The 19,023-nt window shown below is 41.0% G+C and overlaps 1 protein-coding gene across 5 annotated transcripts in view; it reads right to left on the minus strand.

Moving 5' to 3' along the window:
• Positions 1-19,023, minus strand: part of Il12rb2 (interleukin 12 receptor subunit beta 2) — an 83,657-nt gene that overhangs the window by 49,969 nt on the left and 14,665 nt on the right. For 4 of the 5 annotated variants that reach the window (XM_021230630.2, XM_013117753.3, XM_040738452.1 and 1 more), the window contains 6 exons: positions 18,139-18,423; positions 16,915-17,029; positions 15,878-16,062; positions 14,454-14,596; positions 12,402-12,552; positions 4,663-4,742 (listed from right to left, as the gene is read on the minus strand). In XM_021230630.2, coding sequence (XP_021086289.2) covers positions 4,663-4,742; positions 12,402-12,552; positions 14,454-14,596; positions 15,878-16,062; positions 16,915-17,029; positions 18,139-18,423 — 959 coding nt within the window. The remainder of the gene's footprint in view (positions 1-4,662; positions 4,743-12,401; positions 12,553-14,453; positions 14,597-15,877; positions 16,063-16,914; positions 17,030-18,138; positions 18,424-19,023) is intronic. The other variant, XM_040738453.1, reaches the window with a different exon arrangement.

Raw genomic sequence — 19,023 nt, forward strand, 5'->3', positions numbered from 1 at the left:
TTACTTGAACAAGATATGTGTGAGATTAGGCCTAATCAATATTCTATCTAGGATAGGGAAGGGACTCATGAGTACTCGCTCCTCCTTAAGGAGCAATTGATAGTGGGTTGCTGTGGCAGGGGAGTAATTTTCCTCAGTGGTGTAGTCACTAATAAATTGCTCAGCCTTCAGTAAATATCATTCATGTTCATGTATGCAACCTCAATTAAAACCCAGTGGGTCACATACTCATGAAAAGAGACATGAAAGTAGGAGCAGGGCTAGTTAAAAATAAACAAGGAGTTTAGCAAGGTGGTTTGGCAACAGACAATAATGAGTCTCAGCATAATTCAGTGTGTGCATATATGACATAAAAACCTCACATTATATGAAATTTTCAAAAATAAATTAAAAATCATAACACAAACATATACACACATAGATACAACAGATACACACACATTGCTCACATATACACACAGATATATATATATATAATATATATACAGTCTCATACACACACCATGCATATTCATATACACATGTGCAGATGGACACATAAAAACACAATCACATGGCAGAGAAACAGAACTTGAACCAGATAGCACAGCTCTGTCTAGGCTAGAGGATGGATTTTTAGTGGGACCAGTTAGCACTCACATGAGCTGTTCCCTTGCTGCTCTGCTTCTGAGCTGATTGAATCAAGAATGAAATCTCATGGAGTGTTGCCCTGCCATCATTGTTTCTATCTAAATTATCACCTAGAAATGCTGTAAAATAAGGGAGCCTTTTATGAAAGCAAAATTCTATCTCCTCTTCTGTTTCTTCTTTCTAATTTGGTAACTCTCTTCTCCCGACTTTTCCATTTTTGTCATTGGCCACATTCTGCTTTTTAACCAGACCCCCTACCTTTCAGCTGAAATAAACTATAATTAGCAATTGGGGAAGAGAAATCTTTCTTCCCATAAAAACTGTCTTTGGAAATGCTGTGTCCATCTCAGATAGGGCAAGGACTGTAGAGGAAAGAAGAAAGCATGGAATCCTATAACAAATCATCAACATTTTACTGATGCTCTTTGCACTGGCTGGTTCTGTGTGTCAATTTGACATAAGCTAGAGAGGAAGGAGCCTCAGTTGAGGAAATGCCTCCGTGAGATTCAGTTGTAAGGCATTTTCTCAATTAGTGATCAATGGGGGTGGGCCCAGGCCATGGTGGGTGGTACCATCCCTGGCCTGGTGGTTCTGATTTCTATAAGAAAGAAGATTGAGCAAACCAGGGGAAGCAAGCCAGTAAGCAGCACCCCTCCATGACTTCTGCATCAATTCCTGCCTCCAGGATCCTGCCCTGTTTGAGTTCCTGTTCTGTTCTTCAGCGATGAAGAACAATGTTGAAGTATGAGCCAAATAAACACTTTCCTCTCCAACTTGCTGTTTGGTCATGGTGTTTTGTTGTAGGAATAGAAACTCTAAGACATGCTTATTGCTGTGTTTTGCTTGTTGCCATTGGTTTTTTTTTTTTTTTTTTTGGTTTTATGAGACAGGGTTTCTCTGTATTGTTTTGGAGGCTGTTGGTCCAGCCCCGCCTCGAACTCACAGAGATCCGACTGCCTCTGCCTCCCGAGTGCTGGGATTAAAGGCGGTTGCCATTGTTTTTTTTTTTTTTTTTTTTTTTTTTTTTTTTTGAGAAAGTCTGTAATCTCAGTACTTGGGAATTCAAGGCAGGTAGATTGCTGCAAATTCTAAGCCATCCTGGACTCCATAGTGAGTTCAAAGTCAACCTGGGATACATAGTAAAGCCTTGTCTCAAACAATCAACAACAGTGCAATCCCTGAAACTAAAAACAAACTCTAAGTAAATTAAGTGTGACTAGAAGAATACTTAAAGTACACATGTGGCTCCTATCAATGACTCGTCTTCCATTTCTACAGGACAGTGTTTCATCAAGATGGTACTTTCCATAATGAGTCAGTTCCAGGTCTCCCAACAAATGTCCTCTCACTCTTGTCCTGGGGGAACTCATGCTTCTGGCTCTAGCTCTAGTTTTACTGGCTGTGACATCCCTTCCCTGCTTCTTACTGTTTTTACTGATCTATAGGGTGACTGACAAGAATCTCTTTGGTTCACACTTGAACTCTTCCTTACCTACAAGTAATCCTGATCACTCTGCTCCTATGTCTGTTCTCCGATGGCCTGTTAACTTTGGGATGCAAGGCGTGGGTGGGGCTTCCACATCCCACCAGGCAGCAAGTGTCTAGCTCTGAGCTGTTTGCTCACTTGTTTTTTTTTTTTTTTGTTTTTGTTTTTTTGTTTTGGTTTTTCGAGACAGGGTTTCTCTGTGGCTTTGGAGGCTGTCCTGGAACTCACTTGGTAGTCCTGGCTGGTCTCGAACTTACAGAGATCCGCCTGCCTCTGCCTCCCAAATGCTGGGATTAAAGGCGTGTGCCACCAACGCCTGGCGCTCACTTGTTTGAATGGCAGAGTGCATGAGCTCCTGAGAGAGTGAAGCTTCATTTGGACACAGATATTGCTCTTCCACATCAATGGACCTCAACCATAATTTTTATGGTCAAGACTTAAGAAATTAATAGGCAAGTACAGAGGCCAATGTGACTTTAACATATTGCCATGTTTCTTTCAGTCCTTATCTAAACCCACACATTGAATGATGCTTTTCTTTAAAGGATGTGTGCTCTGGGGGAAAGGCATACAGGAGTCATGGATTCAAACAGGTATGCAATCAGAGCAAACGGCATGAAGCCTTGGACAGTGGGAAGAGGCTTTCAGGATGCTCCCTGGTGAGTACAGAACCTGCCACAGATTCTGCAGTATTTCTTCTGTACTGCATTTCTTCCATTTCTTAGATAACACAGAGCTTTATACGTCTAGATAGGGCATAATTTAAAAAATAGCTGTGAATAAAAAAAAGTACAGTTTATTGGGCCAGTGAGATGGTGTAAGCAGGAAAAGGCACTACCACCAAGGCTGATGACCTGAGTTTGATCCCTGTGACTCACATGGTAAAAGAAGACAATTGGTTTCACCAAATCTTGTCTTCTATACACATTTCACACAGACAATAATAAATTAAAAATATTACAAAGTACAAGATATTTTTTGAGGAAATGAAGTTTTCAGCAGACACAGATACAAGAAAAGGATGAACGGTGGAAACATAACAAAGCTGTAAACTGTTTCTCCCCTTAGTGGCCCGAACATTCATACAGGTACACATCTATAGACTTCACACAACCCTCTACCCACATATGTAAACTTCTACCCACTCATATCCTCACTCACTCATACACACATACCTATATGTGCACATTCCTACATACCTGCTCACATAATCACTCCCTTATATATACAAACTCTAGTGTACATATTTATCCCTTATATACATACAAACACATTAACACATACATGACACAATCTCATAATGTACCCACCCACCCACCCACCCGCCCACAGATACGCATGTGAGTATACTTACACTCCACCCACACGTACTACCTCCCTACAGGGGCAGCACCCACTCAGCACCTACTCATTCCCTACAAAAGTGTACTACAAATTTTGCATTTCATTTCATTCAAGAATAATACTCTGCCACTGTCTTTGCAGGCTGGTAGAGATCTCTTTTGGACTTCTTTGGTGCCCTTCTTTGCAGTTTTGAGGTGCTCCAGTGTTATTAAAGAACACTCATATGCATGCCATTGAGCCCTCCGTCCAATGCAATATCATCTCAGCCTTATTACAAAGCATCCAAGCTGGATTTTTCATTTACAAATATGGTTCTCAGCATATCTTACTTTGAACATTGCTCTTGAAGGCAACTTCATTTTGAATTGCGATGTTAGTTTCCAAGTGAAGGACTTGGTCATGATGCAATGAGTTATTTTTAATAGATTCTTTTACACCAGATGCTGTGTGTGTGTGTGTGGTGGGGGGATATTTGAAAAATAAAATACAGTACACCTCACCTGGAAACCTTGTCCTGTGGGCTTGCAGTCAGAGTTGATTTCAAACAGAATTTTGACTCAACAAAGATGACTCATCAAGTAGAAGAAAAAGATTTAGAGAGGCTCTCAAGTCCCCATCTCCATTTAGTGGTGAGATGGCCCTAGGCATACACTGCCTTTCTCTGTTTTTTTCATCTGGTAGGTGAAAATCTAGGGCCTAACCCACCAAGATTGTGAGAACTAAATGAGGTAGTCATGGTGGCTTTCAGCCCAGGTGTAGTTTTGGTTCTTCATAAGAAAGGTGGGCTCTCATTTTCTGTTATTCATGATGGGGGGGTCTCTTTCCATTATCATTTAAATTACTTTCAATTTCTTAAAATCTTTTCTCTTCGAATAACTGTGGGAAAAATTCTTAAACATCCACACTTAAAATTTTCTTACCTTTTGTTCCCCGGTAATGACTCAATAAGACAGAAAGTCTCCGCTGAGCACAGTTTTGGAAGAGTAGTGGCTAAAAGGGAGGGTACAGTTTAGAGGCAGGAACGCTGGGCATGGAAGTTGGATGAAGCAAGGATGTGAAGATTGGAGGAGGGAACTCAGCTGGAACTGTCTGAGCTCCCCTATCCCTAAAGTGCCGTACCGAAGCAACGATGGAAGCAGAAGGATATGTTCTCATACTCAGTTAAGTATATACTCTCCTTGAGTTTTAAGTTGAAAGCTTACCTTCCAGAAAAGAGAGATCTGTTGTCTGTTATAGCTGATGTTCTGTTTCATGTACCAGATGTCTAATGTCCCAACAGGCTCTGATGAGAGGGAGGGGTGAAAAGCACATTTTCACATAAATATGCTTATATATGCAGTAGAAAACCTTTAGAAGTCAATAAATAGTTCTGGAAATAGGATTATAGGATAATTTCAAATTTTCACTGTAATCTAGTATTTTTTGTTTTCTTTTACTTAAAAGCAAACATGTATGCACAAACATAAAAAAAAGAAAAGATGGATACTTTGAAAAGAAAAAATTAAAAATATTAAGGAAATTTATTCCTAATTTATCTTTAAAATATACTAACTTATATTTCATTTGTACATAGGTATTTAAGTTAAAAATTCAGGTACATGTGATTATTTCTTTTTTATTGGAATGTGGGAAAGTAAGGACATAAAGAAAACCAAGGTATTATAAGAACACATAACACAAGTACAAATGGCAAGGCCTATCTTTACCCCAGTCCTAAACTTAGACTGAAGTGTGATTATTTGGTGTTATCTACTTGGAGCAAAGGCACATCTCATTTACTTAAAAGTCACAATGCTGAGTAGGGTATCTAGGATGTAGTTAATATGGTTCAGTGATGAATGAACAAACCAGGCAATGCTACTCATTTGATGTCCAAACACAAGCTGAACAAATAGAAGAGATAGGCATCAAGATATGAGACAATAGTTGAATATAGTACAACTGAACTTGAGAAAGGCAAACATACTTGAAAAAGAGAATAATCAACCCCGTGCTGAGACACAAACACACACACACAGAGAGAGAGAGAGAGAGAGAGAGAGAGAGAGAGAGAGAGAGAGAGAGAGAGAGAGAGAGAAAGATAGAGAGAGAGAGAGAGAGAAAGATAGATAGAGAGAGAGAGAGAGAGAGAGAGAGAGAGAGAGAGAGAGAGAGAGAGCTTTCTCTCCTACTGGATAGATTTGCTTTTAGCCAGGAGTACCGTCAATAATCAGTACAGACAACCACTGAAGTCAACTGCCGTTACTCCAACCCAACTTCATTCACAGGGAAACTGGCAGGGTGCTTGAGGTGAGGCTGCACTGGGGTTCCTTTTTGAGTAATGCTCTTCTCAGCCAGAGCAAAATTTCTAGAACAGTAACACCTACTACCTGGATAACAAAAGCTAAGCAGTCAGGGAGAGACTAATAGTGGGGAAAGGGAGGGCAAGCCAGGGCAGGCCTGTGTTAGTACCATCTCAAGGGCTTACTGGGCTCTTCTCAGCACCACCTCTCCGCCTCATGTCCTGCTCGGACTGAAGACTTAGTGCAAGGGTTACCAAGGAACTAAACCATCTACCACAGAACCCTGCTGTGCGTGTAATCTTCAACAAATATGCCCTTTAGCAGGTTTCTTCATCTGTCAAATGAAGTCAGTAGCTCTATATCATGGAGGCTGTCTTGAGAATTTAGATGGAGAGTATGACCACAGGGTAAACTGCTGATAAATTTAGCTTGCCATTTTTCTTATTTGAAAACTGAGCTGCTGAGGGGTTAAGAAACTTAGAATTCGTAGTTATGAAAGTCAGGCTCTGAGCATGGGTCTCTTTGATCCTATAACCTGGTCTTGGCCTTTGCACCATGCAGTGTGACTTGGTTTGGAGAAAAACTCGTGACTTCTCTATAAAACCCACATTCCTCATCAGGACTCCTCTATCTCTCTCTCTCTCTCTCTCTCTCTCTCTCTCTCTCTCTTTCTCTCTCCCTCCCTCCCTCCCTCCCTCCCTCCCCCACCTCTCTCTGTCATATCTTCTACTTATTTTTTTTTTTTTTTACCTAAAGCTTTTTTTTCTTTCCTCTCTCTTCCCACTGGGGTAACACTGCCCTTTCAGCAAGGACAACAAGATGAGAAAAGCTTCCATAAAGCAATCTAAAACGCTTTCAGTTCTTCAAAACGTGACAGAGTGACAAAGGAACTGAGTCTAGGACTTGTGTCTAATAGTCCATGTACAAAGTGTTAAAAAGTACAGGCAACTGACACTAACCACTCCTAAGAGCAAGGTCAAGTTTAGACAGTGCTGTGTACATGGTCTCATTGAGCACTCCTCTGATATAGGAGGCTCACATGGTAACATCTGCTGTACAGCTGTGGACAAGGAGGTTGGCAAAGACCAAACAGATAAAAGACATATAGCTAATAACTGGTAAAGTGGACAGCTGAGGCCAGCTCTTGCTATCTCCAAGGAGCTTGCTTTTTCCATTGTAGTTTTCTATATTGAACAAAGATCTATTTTGAACATTCCACAAATTACATAGTCCAAGCATTGACCATGTAATTAGGATTGGGTGTGTTCAGTATCAAATCAGTTGACTTGCTCACAGCAATAATGCCTTCAGCTAATTATGTATTGGCAACAAATTAAAGGCATTGCTCATTAGACTGCTTGTTAAAGATCCAGTACCTAACAGACTACTACAGACTAGAAATCAAATTCTGTACTTATGCTCTCTTTACAAACTCCAGAACAAATGCAAGTGAAGTTTTGGTGCTCTCCTTCTACACAGGACTCAGACAGCCTTCCCTGGATCCTTAGATCTTTGTCATTCTCTTGCAAATATACTGCATTGTATCTGATCCCCAAGGGAAAAACAAAGAAGTTCTTAATACCATATACTTCTCAGCTACTGTCCCAATCTCTGTCTTTCACAAAGTTCATCTCATTTCTTAGCATCCCAGGTCAAGAGGTTGTTTCTTTTCTATTTTCTAATGTAAGCGTATTTCTGGAAACATGATTATGTGTGAGGAATGTGGTGAGGGAACAAAGTTTTCTAGGTTTCTCATCCACCCTACAATGAAGGAATTGGAGCAATGATGGGAAAAGTGGTTGTAGGTTATACAGAGTACAACCTTCATAAAGCTCAAACAAGGAAAGCTAGACGTTTGTTTAGAGACACATGGATGAGAAGTACACAGCTCAGGACAATGCTAGCAGTGTGAAGACACGACAGGAATAAGAACATATTGTTAATGTGACAGAATTTAAGACAGGTATTGAAATTGGAAGTGCTAATTTTGTCCTACTTGTAATAAGATTACAGATGAGAATGGGAAGACAGCACAAGAGACCAACAAAAAAAAAACAAGCCAAGATTATGAGATTTCTGAGAACTCAAACACATTCCGAGTCTCAAGGGGGGCAATTGCTCCCTTTCCTTACTGCAAGACCTTGATGACTGTAAATCCCAGACAAAACACCTGCTGTTAACCAAAACTCTAGAATGGATGCTTGAACAACACATATCTATCTGTATGATTCTAGAGGCGGGGAAGTGAAGATCAAGGTGCTGTCAGATACGATGCCTAGAGAGAGCCTGCTTGGTGTGGCTGCCTTCTTGCTGAATCCTGATGTAGGAAGAAGGGAAGCATTTGCCTCTCCTTATGATGGCTTCATACTCATAACCTAATTACTGGCAAAAGTCTCGTCTCCCAATTCTATCCCATCAGGGATCAGGGATTCATTATATGAATTTTGTGGGAACATGAACTTCAGTTTTCAGCAGGGAAGAAATGTAAAATGGCTCCCAGATTCCTCCTGGGTGTTATGCTTCACCTTGGTGTTTCGTCCCCCATGGATTTGCTGTATCCTTTCAAGATACATTGGAGCTCCTGGAGCCTGAAGCTCTGATGGTTGTTGTTATGTCCCAGCATGAGCTATAGTTCCTGATTCAAACACATTTCTTGTAGGCCATTCTTCCTGTTTCAAAGGAAAGCACTTTCCAGTCTGGTGACAATGGCTGTTTAGACACTTCAAGAACAACTTTTAATAATTGCAGAGATTTCATGGTCTACAAAGCTGTAAGTATTAACTTCCTGGATCTGCAGGTAAACTGTTTGCTAACTCCCAAGCTTCACTGTGATGAAAGGCTTGTTTTCTAAGATGTTAGAATAACTCTAGTATTTAATTGTTCACATCTATCTTAATGGTGATAATAAGTTAGTATAATATATGAATGAGTGAATGAATGAATGTGTTTCTTGGCTTTTCCATGTGAGAAAGGGTGGCTGAAATGGACCATTGAATCTCTCCTTTCTTGGGCATCTTTCGTTCATCTGTGCTGTCACCATAATGTGAGGCACTTCTTTGACACTCTGGCTGGAAGATAAGCATTTCATGTCTCCTTAATTAATTCTCCAAATTAATTGAGGTGAAATCACTCAAACCTGTAAACAGAGAGTCACATAGATAAAAGAAGGCCTATTCATCAAAGTGGAGCCTTTTGCTAGGTGTTGTGAGGGTTGAGTGTACACAGGTTTGGACACTTTTGAGCACAAATTCATGAGTGTTTTCATACTAGAAAGAAAATATGGCTTTGAGTTCCCAGAGTCAAGACTGCTTCTGACGGATCCTGAATTAGAGACTGTTTCTCAGAAAGTGACATGGTTTCCTTCCTCCTCCCCCTCCTTAGTGGTCATTTCTCTGAAGACCATGACAGGAGTCAAATTTAACACCAAAAGAAGGGGCCCACGTGCAGTGAAGAGAGCCTTCACTCAGTCGGAACGACACAAACAGACACACCTGGACCACCAGGGGACACCATGCTCCTCCCAGATTTTTGAAGCTGAGGTCACAGAAAAAGAGTTCTATCATAAATCATTCACAGTTTCAGAGAGTAAAGCAAGTTCCATATGACTAGACACTTAAAAGGGTTAAAAGGAAGAAGTGTTAAAAAAACTTCACACGTTTAGGTTTACATCAGTTGGTGTTTCAAAAAGAAACTGATGACAGAAAGGAGTGGTGAGGGGTGTAAACCGCAGAGCTTAAAGTAAGAGCAGGAGTGCAGGGCAACCCACAGAAAGATCAAACAAGAGGAGCAAGATGCAGACCCTGAAAAGAAGCCTACGGGTGAGGTAAGCCATGCCTCAGGCCTCTGAACCTGCTCTGCTCTGAACACACCAGCTTCACAGTGACTGGCGGCCTATCTATAGCATAGAAGAGCTACGAGCTTGCCTTGGAGAAGTTTGAATTTATCAGATATGTGCTAAAAAGTGCAAGAAAAGAAAATCCTTTTCAATACATCCAAGGAAGTCGTTAATCTGTGTATAAATGACAAGGATTCGTAAGTCTTGAGTTTTTGTAGTTTATAGCTCAGCCCCATGTGATGTCATAATGTAGCTTACAGACGTCTAGACTCATATATTATGACCCATTTGAATAATCTTATCTTCACTATACAAACAAAATTTAATCTACAAGGTATTTTCTTTTTTCAAAAAAATCACTTCACATGTGTGGCACATGCCTTTAATCTCAGCACCGAGGTCGAGGCAGGAAGATCTCTGAGTTTGAGGCCAGCCAGGCCTAAAGCGAGTTCTAGGACAGTCTGGGCTACACAGAGAGACTCTGTCTTGAAACAAATAAACAAGTGAACAAACAAAAATTCATTTCAACTTCATTAAAGAGTATAAAGAAAGTCTCTGGACTACTGAGGGACATGCGGGTCCCTGCTGTGACCTTTAGTCACAAAATGAGGTATTTAATTAGCACTTGCTAGATGAGTTCACTTTAGATATTTTCTTATGTGGAGAAATGCAATTATCATGAGGCATGAAGATTATTATTCAAACTCTGTACTGGGTGTAATATTCTCATAGCAGGTATTGGGTCTCTCTGGGGTCTTGGACGCCACCAGCATGTCACTGTTAAGTGTCATTAGTTACCAGAAGACTATGAAGAGACAGGTTGTAGTGGCACACATCTTTAATCCCAACACTCAGGAAGCAAAGGCAGGGGAGTGGTCTTTGAGTTTGAGGTCAGCCTGGTCTACATATTGAGTTCCAGGGTAGACAGAACTACATAGTGAGAGTCTGTCTTAAAACAAGCAAACAAAACCGCCATTAGGAGCTCAAAGACAACAGCCCAATCACAAGGCTGCTTCTCATATATACATACTCCCACCTTTGCAAATAACCACTTAGGTGTTCACATCAGGATTAGGAAAGTCCCAGCTGGGTATGGAGTGCACATTTTAAATCCCAGCACTTGGGAAGCAGAAGCTGACAGATCTCTGCGAGTTCAAGGCCACCCAGGTCTACGTAGTGAGTTCCAAGGCAGCCACTTAGAATTTATGTCACAAAACCAAACTCTAGATAGCAATGCAATTGATTATATTTATGTATTTTTTCTTTGATGTAAATTTACATAAAGTAACAGGACTCCAGGTCTGAGTAGGTCCCTGACCTTAGCACAACTGACCCCATGATGGAAATACCATTCAGGCTGTAAAACTCAGCATGTAGACAGCACCACCTGCCAAAACTAAAACAAAGCCCTAATCCCTCAAAGTACATAGTTTTGGGGGAGTTTCAAAATGTACTAACCTTGCTTTTTAGCTTCTGTAGTTCTGTTTCTGGCTAACTGTTCTTGTAACTGAACTACATCAACCCAGAACTTTTTTTTTTTTTTGTGCTTAAAAGTTCATCTCAGAAAGGCTCAGGGCTGCACTGTGACTCTGAATACCCAGTATAGTCACTGGCCAGCTAATACAAATTTTCTGTTGGCTTAAACCCATGTCCAGTCTCCCCTGGCAAATACCCCACAACAGTATGAAAATTTCTATACTATGCCACTAATGAGTGCTTAACAAACAAACAAACAAACAAACAAACAAAAGAAAACCAGGATTCTTGTGAATTCAAAGGGTTATTATTAGGAAGTGAATTCAAAGGGTTGTTATTATTAGGAAGTGCTTTCTAGACACAGCAGGACAGTTGCACATTTGGGTTCACAGCAGTTGAGACAGCATGCATAAGAGCTGTGCAAGCTCAAGCTGGACAAAGTCTCAGCATGCATGGGGAGGTGACCATGAAGCTCTAGTCCCTGCTTAGGAGCTATTGGCAATTGAGAGTTAGTTTCTTTAAAGGTGTGTGGTTCTTCAGTGATGGCCACACATCCTAGCATATATGGGCAGCACAAATTGAACTTTATGGGTTTTAAAAACAAACAAACAAACAAACAACAAGAAAAAAAAAGAAGACGTATTTGTGTGGGTTAGTTATCAGACGGGTAGGATTTGGGGGAGGGAGTGACTATGATCAAAATAGATTAAACAAAACTCTTAAAGAACTAATAAAAAAAGAGAACAATTTGATAATATGATAGAAAGATTAAATGAATTTCTGTTTCTGTAAAATGTTTGCTTATATTTCAATGAAATTGACTTCTCAATAATTATCAAAAGGAAAAGCCCATTTATTAGATAAATACTTGAACTTGTTATGATGCTCCTAAACCTGGTAGAGCAGGATGACATCCAAGGCTTGAAGAAGGGCAATGCAAAATTTGAGGAAAGAGAGTTGTTGAACCTTACTTTTATTTTAGATACTGTCTTCAGAAATTTGTTCACACTTTTCGTATGGTTTATAGTTTCTAAATTATCTGTATAATTTTCAAGGAACCAATGAGATAAAATATATCAAAGAAATGAAGCTAATTACCAGCTGCAGTTTTGGGGACCAACAGGTACTGAGATAGTAAGAGGAATAAGAACACATTTAACTGTATGGTAATAAATTGGCTGGCTGATGGGCAACAGGGGCTAGAGCAGCCTCATGCTAAAGCTTCTTAGCATCATAAACTTACCCTCCTGGCAGTTTCTGTGCCACATGCTCTGAAAGAGTCTACTCCAAGGAAGATTTTGCCTCCCTTTCCTGATTCCCACCCACCTCAGTTTTGCTGGATACCTACCTTCTTCGGGTGTTCGTGTTGTCAGCGACTCACTCCAATCGCTCCAACTTCCTTTAGAAAGATGTAGCTTAGAGGAAATCTGAAATTCATATTCTGTAAATGGTTTCAGATTTTGTAGGCCGTATCTTCCTTTGGCATTTGTAGCATTAACCTTGAATCAGATGAGATTTGTTCCGCTGAGATAGGATGCTTGTGAATTCTTATAGAGTGGATTGTGGATTGGGACAGTTCAGTACAGGCAGAGGGTATGCAATGGCCAAAACAAGGAGATAAGGGCCCTCTCCCCACAAAATAGTAAACATTGAGACTGGAGAGATGGCTCAGTGGTTAAGAGCATTGGCTGCTCTTGCAGAGGACCTGGGTTCCATTCCCAGTACCTGTGGTGGTGGCTCACAGCTGTCTGTAACTCCAGTCTCACAGGCTCCTCCCTCCTTTGGCTTCCATGGGTAACACTCACACACAGTACACAGCACAGGCTGGCCTGAAACTTTGTCCTTCAGCGCACTGGGATTATAGGTATGTGACATCATACTAGTCCAAAAAAATCTATCAGTTTTTAAAGTCAGGTGGAGAAATTTCTATACCATATATAAAAAGCATGTGATGAACTCGACATAAAACTGACTTCAGGAACAAAGTATTAGTTATGTTCTCATGAGTTTCAACTATATGTGGAGCCAATCCTTTCCCATTATTATAAGCCACCCGTACTTCACAAAAGTTCTTGAAGGGATCATAATCCTACGCTTTGTTTTATAAAAATGGTAGTGCCGGGCTGGGAAAGCGGCTCAGTGAGTAAAGTTCTTGCTGAATAAATGTTAGGGCCTGAGCCAAATCTCCAGGAAACGTGTAAGTGCAGTCACAGGCATTTGTAATCCCAGAGAGGTGGTGCAGGAGACAGGAGAATACTGCAAGCTCATGGGCCCCTCACCTGGTGTGTGTATCTGTGACCAACAAACACACCCTGTCTCAAATGAGGTGTAATTGTAAGGTCGGGACTGACACTCAAGGTTGTTCCCCGACTCATGCAAACCATGACACAGTGCACCCCACAACGCCCCCACACAAACAGCGTAGCGCCTCATATATCTAACTGCAGTCCTTTCCTTGGGAATATTTAGTTTCAAACAAGCCTTTGAGTACATGCTCCTTAATGTTAAAAAAGAAAAGTGAGACAGGCGATAGAAGAAAAAGGAGAAACAATTGCTTATTTGAAAAAGGCTTATAAAAGCCTTTGGATTAAAGCATTTAGAATCAGTGACTCAGCAGGGAATGGTGCTGGTTGTGCAGGCCTTATGACCTGAGTTCTGTACCCAGAGCTCACGGCGGGAGGAGAGGACTGACTCCCAAAAGTTTTCTTCTGACTTCTACATATACTCTGTGGCACACATGTACCTGGACACACACAAACACACACACACACAAACCAAAAACAACAGTAAAATGAAATTTAAGGGTTGGAAAGCAGCACAGTGTCAGGACCCCTGCCTGATACAGGCAAGGCCTTGGGTTCAATTCTCAGCACCCCTGAAACCAACCCAACTAACCAAGCCTGCAGCTTAAAGAAAAGACATTAAGGATGTCATGAGATTGCTTTGTGGGTGAAGGGGCTTTCTGACAAGTCTGACAACTTGATTTTGATCCCCAAGATTTCCATGATGTAACCAACTCCCATCCGTTGTCCTCTGACCTCTGCATGCCTCCCACCCCACCCCTTTCTTACACACACACACACACACACACATCACACAAAAAATAAACAAATAAATGAACAAAAGTTATCAATGGAAATAAAACTCAGATCAGGATCTGATTCCCTCTTATGGTCTCCAGGGGGTGGGAGCACACATACATTCAGGGAAACACTTGGACACATTAAAAAAAATTCAAAAAGCAGACAGAGGTATATATAGCTTTCTGATAGATTTCCAATATGTGTTTCCAGGCTAAAAGTTTTCAAGCTCCCTGCTTTGTTGACATGACGAGATGAGTCTGTACATCAGTGTCAAGGGCCCGTTCTGATTTTTTCCCCATCCCTCTAAAGACTGTTACCATATTCCATGTCCTGCTGTTAAAAGGCCGGTATCTGAGTCGATTGAGCACCACTTGGCCCTCATCTTTCCACTGCAGGGCACATCTGCTCCCAGAAGCATTTAGAAAATCGATTCTGATGTCCCACGGAGGAAGAGGCCTCACTAGTAACCAAGAGAAACCAGAATGTGAAAGTCAGGCTTTATGATCAGTGATTGCTTTCAGTACTGACCTGAGCTATTTAAAATGTTGGGTTCACTTCTCGGCCATTGAAATGATTGCTTTTAGCCCAACCTTATCTTACCAAATAGTGAATGTGTTGACTCCACTTGTAAGATTTAAAGAAAACCAATATGCCAGTGACTGCAAAGGCAGAGTGACCACTTCAGGAAAAAATGTTAGGAAAATTCAAAGCAAAGCAAAAAAAACAAGACAAACAGAAAAGGACAGGGAAAGAAGGCGGTGTAGACACAAGTGGTTTTTAAAGAGACAGAAGTAAGGGATGTTGTCTCTACCTGGACACATTGGGGAGGGCCTAGGCCCTGCCCCAGATCATATGATAGACTTTAGAGATCCCCCAACAAGGGCCTCACCCTCCTTGGAGAGTGGAGTGGGGAGTGGGGAAGGGGTTGGGGGAGGATTGAAGGGAGGTGGAAGGGAGGAAGGGAGAGGGAGCTAGGACTGACATGTGAAGCAAACTTGTTTCTAATTTAAATTAAATTAAAAAATAAATTATTATAAAAAGAGACAGAAGTGGAGGAGGAGAAAGATGGAGAGCAAAGAGGAATGTAAATAACAAAGATACCACAGGAAGGCAGAGAGACATAGTGTGACTAGGAGCTGTAGGAAGGCAGAGAGACATAGTGTGACTAGGAGCTGTAGGCAGGACAGACACTCAGGCCCACCTGGATGGTCTCAGGTCCGTCTGGATGATTGCCAGTTGGGATGCTTGAGACTGGCCTCTAATTCAGCTAAGCCAATGCTATTGTTCACACATATGCTGGGACTGGTTCATGCCAGTTCCCGGGGATGAGGGTTAGAGGTTAGCATTCTCAGAGAAGATACATTTATATCATGACACATTGTTTGCACAGTGTGCACAGTGGGGATAACCAGTGGAATAAAAGGACGCCTGCATGACCTCCTGGGACGTTCCTCAGTCAGTGGTGTCACTGGCAGCAGCTTCTGTCACTATGAAGAAGTCAGAAACTCTCATTTCTCTAAGAGAAGGAAGTGGAAGGTGCCATTCTGTAGCCACTGCTACATGGCCACAGAGCCCTGCTTTTAGATGTGTCAAAGTTGCCCTGACTTTGTCTGTAGCTATTCCTTACTTTCCATCAGTTCTTAACTCCTTTAAAAAAGGTACACATAGAAAATTAGAGTGAGCTTTAATATAATTTTCACGTGCCAGTAAATGACACCTGAAAAACTGCAATCAAATGTACCTATGTCCAAGAACGTGAACATAAACGGAAGTGAAGAAGAGTTTCCGAGACCGTTGGCGGCAGTGACAATGACGGTGAACTTGGATTCAGCTAAATCAGAGGTTAGACTGATCCCAAGATTCAAGTGATTACAATTCTGACAGCGGCACTGGTCCTGACAGGTCACATTGTTTGGTCCAGTCAACCTGTAACCCAAACACAACTGTGTTAGCAATACACTTTACATTCTGCTTCCTGCAATCACTACAAAAGAACAAAATGTTCTAACATCAAAAATTCCAGACACATTTTAAGGCTGGTTCTATTACTATGGATATGCTGTGGGGATACTTGACTCCTTTTCTTATATATATGACCATGTCTCCTCTTTACCCCCTTTTGTGGGAAATCTTTTTAAATGAGTGCTCATAAGGGTATTCGCCTACACTGTTCATTTCCCCAAACCCTGGCTATAATTTTGGTTCCTCAGGGCACTTCCAACCTTCATCCAAAGGATCTTTGAGTATCTGACCTCCATTGAATGGAAGTACGGTTTGGGCTCACAGTGTGGTGATTGGAAGACTCCAATCCTGGTCCCACTGGCTTTTCTGTCTCCTTCTCACCTGTGGCCTTGTGATGGGATTATGGGATATATTTCAGGAAGGAAGATTCCCCGCATTCCTTCTTCTCACACCAGTCAATTGCATTTTAAAATGTAATTCCTCCAAGGAGGAGTTTATTTATATCTCATGATGCCCAAGAGTGTGGGATTGCAAAGGAGATGGGGTTTTACACAGCCAGTCTAACCCAGTTGCAGGGAGACCACCTTAACTGAGGTCTTGGATGACTCAAAGAAAAACTTGAATGAGAATGTAGGACCAAGATATCAGTTAAAATGACTGAGACAGCTCTCACTGAAGACACTGGGAACAGTATTTAAAATCTAGGGGAGGAATCTATTGCTGCCTCTCTTTGGCATATAATAAAAAATATTTGGTAGTACTGAAAGCCATGTAAGATAAAATATATACAAAACAGCCACAAAGTCCCTCACTCACTGTAAAGTGTAATGGGTTTTCAGATGTGTATCTTGTCCAGGGTCCCAGGTGCAGGTCACCATTCCATGTTCTCCTATCTGGATGCACGATAAGTTTCGAGGTGGCTCTGGAGCAACTTTAAAAGGAAAGAACAAGGCTTGCCATTGAAATATTCTGTAGGTGATATCTAGATGTTATTTGTAGTACATAGATAATAACTTCAACATGACCCACAAATCTAGATGAAGCCATATTCTAAAGTGATCATATTTTCTCCCAAGGCATGAATTTTCTCTAATAATTAAAGCAACTATGATGATACTGATCACTTCCTGTAGCCTAAAACCTGTGCCAAGTGTTTTATGGCAGTTCTCAGCCAGAGAACTCCATAAAGTAGGTAACATTATTTGTCATGTTTTCAAAGAAGAAACTAAGACGTAGGCAAAACATCTGGCCAGACTACAAAATTTTTCAGGGCAGAGTCAGGGTCCCAGTTCAGGTGTGGCTAGCCAGTCATAATTCTACTCTTTCTCTGGAAAAACAACCATATTTTTTTTTAGTATTTCAATATTAACTCATCTTTATTATTTATGGGTATAGAGTCTTGTTAGCTTTATAGTTTTATGCTATTCTCTGCCAAATAAAGGTGGAGTTCCTGCAGGACTTCGTTGCTATTATTCTCCCTTATTGTCTCTGAGTACTTGGAATACTGATTTGGTATTAAAGGTCTCTGTCTTCACAAGGGCAAAATTCTTCCCAAGAACAGGCTTCAGGAGCTTTTTAAATGTGAGAATGTGCTATTCAGAAGTCAGCTGTATTAATACTGTGGTGATGCAGTCTTGCAGTGTGCTGCCAGCCTGGGTGGGACACAAGAGTTGGAAAAGAGCTTGTGGCTTTGAACCAGTTTCCTAAATCAAGAGGGTATGGCAATCTAGCTACAGAGAGCCAAGGACAGAGAGAAAGCAAGTTCTCCCAATGGTCAGAGAAAGAGGAAAGGAAGAAACAGAAGTGAGAGAGAGTCAAGGGCAAGAGGTCGGGAGAGACTATGAGTTGCTAAATAACTTGCTAATTCTGGTCGTCTCTGGCCTTTACACACAGAGAGTCTCATAGTGCTCTTACAATAAAATACGTAATGTTATTGGAGAACAAAGAAATCTGTCTGGTGTTTGGGCTTTTATTTACCTCATGTCAAATACACACACACACACACACACACACCGGAAGAGTTCAGAAAAGAATGCTCACCACCAACTGAGATCTCTGCCCCACACACTCGGTACCGACCAGGGCTACAGTCCAGCCTGCAGACGAACAAGGTCATACCAAGGGAAAGGTTGGTGACTTGAAAAGTGGAGGATTGACCGTAGTGGAAATGGACTATTCTGTCGACCTTTAAGAGGACTAATTTGTTAGGACCGGAATGATTCAAACAGCCTTGTTTGGGATGCAAAGAGCAGGAAATATTGGCAGCTGACCCAAGTGGAATCACAGGGGAAGGCTTGACAGTCACGGTGCCTCTCTTGCATGCATCTGAAGAGACAAATGTAAAACTCATCTGGAAGGAAGACACCCATTTCTAGATGGTGGGTGTTTGTTCAAACCCACAGCAGGGTAAAATTAAAACTCATCAGGTCATGGAACTATTAATAACCTACATTGCTCCGGCAGCATTGGCAATGCTGGGGACCAGAAGATAGCCATACTAAAATGTTCTTGAATTAAATATATGTTCTTCTCAAAATATCCATACTATAATCATAAGCACAAGAGGAAAGTAGCAAGAAAGTAGCATTTGAAAGAACATTCTGGAATGCAGTTCCAAAATCTCTCATGGAACTTTTGCATGTGCAGATTTCACATGTGTAGACTACCCAAAGAGAGCGTCCCAGGATAAATTGCATGTTTACTAATGCCTTTGTAATTTAAAATGCTTATCTTAATAATTACATTAAGAAAAACTAAGACAATTTTACAAGACCCTAGGGGCATATCTAGAAATAATTTCTTCTCATCAGTTGTATTAAATGAGTATAACTTGTAACATCATTTAAAAATTTTTTCTCTTAACCATCAGTCGTATGAAATGAATTTAATATGTAATATCATATTATAAAAAAGAAAAATATTCAA

Source organism: Mesocricetus auratus, unplaced genomic scaffold (genome assembly GCF_017639785.1).
Source record: "Mesocricetus auratus isolate SY011 unplaced genomic scaffold, BCM_Maur_2.0 Super-Scaffold_100676, whole genome shotgun sequence".
Lineage (NCBI taxonomy): Eukaryota > Metazoa > Chordata > Mammalia > Rodentia > Cricetidae > Mesocricetus > Mesocricetus auratus.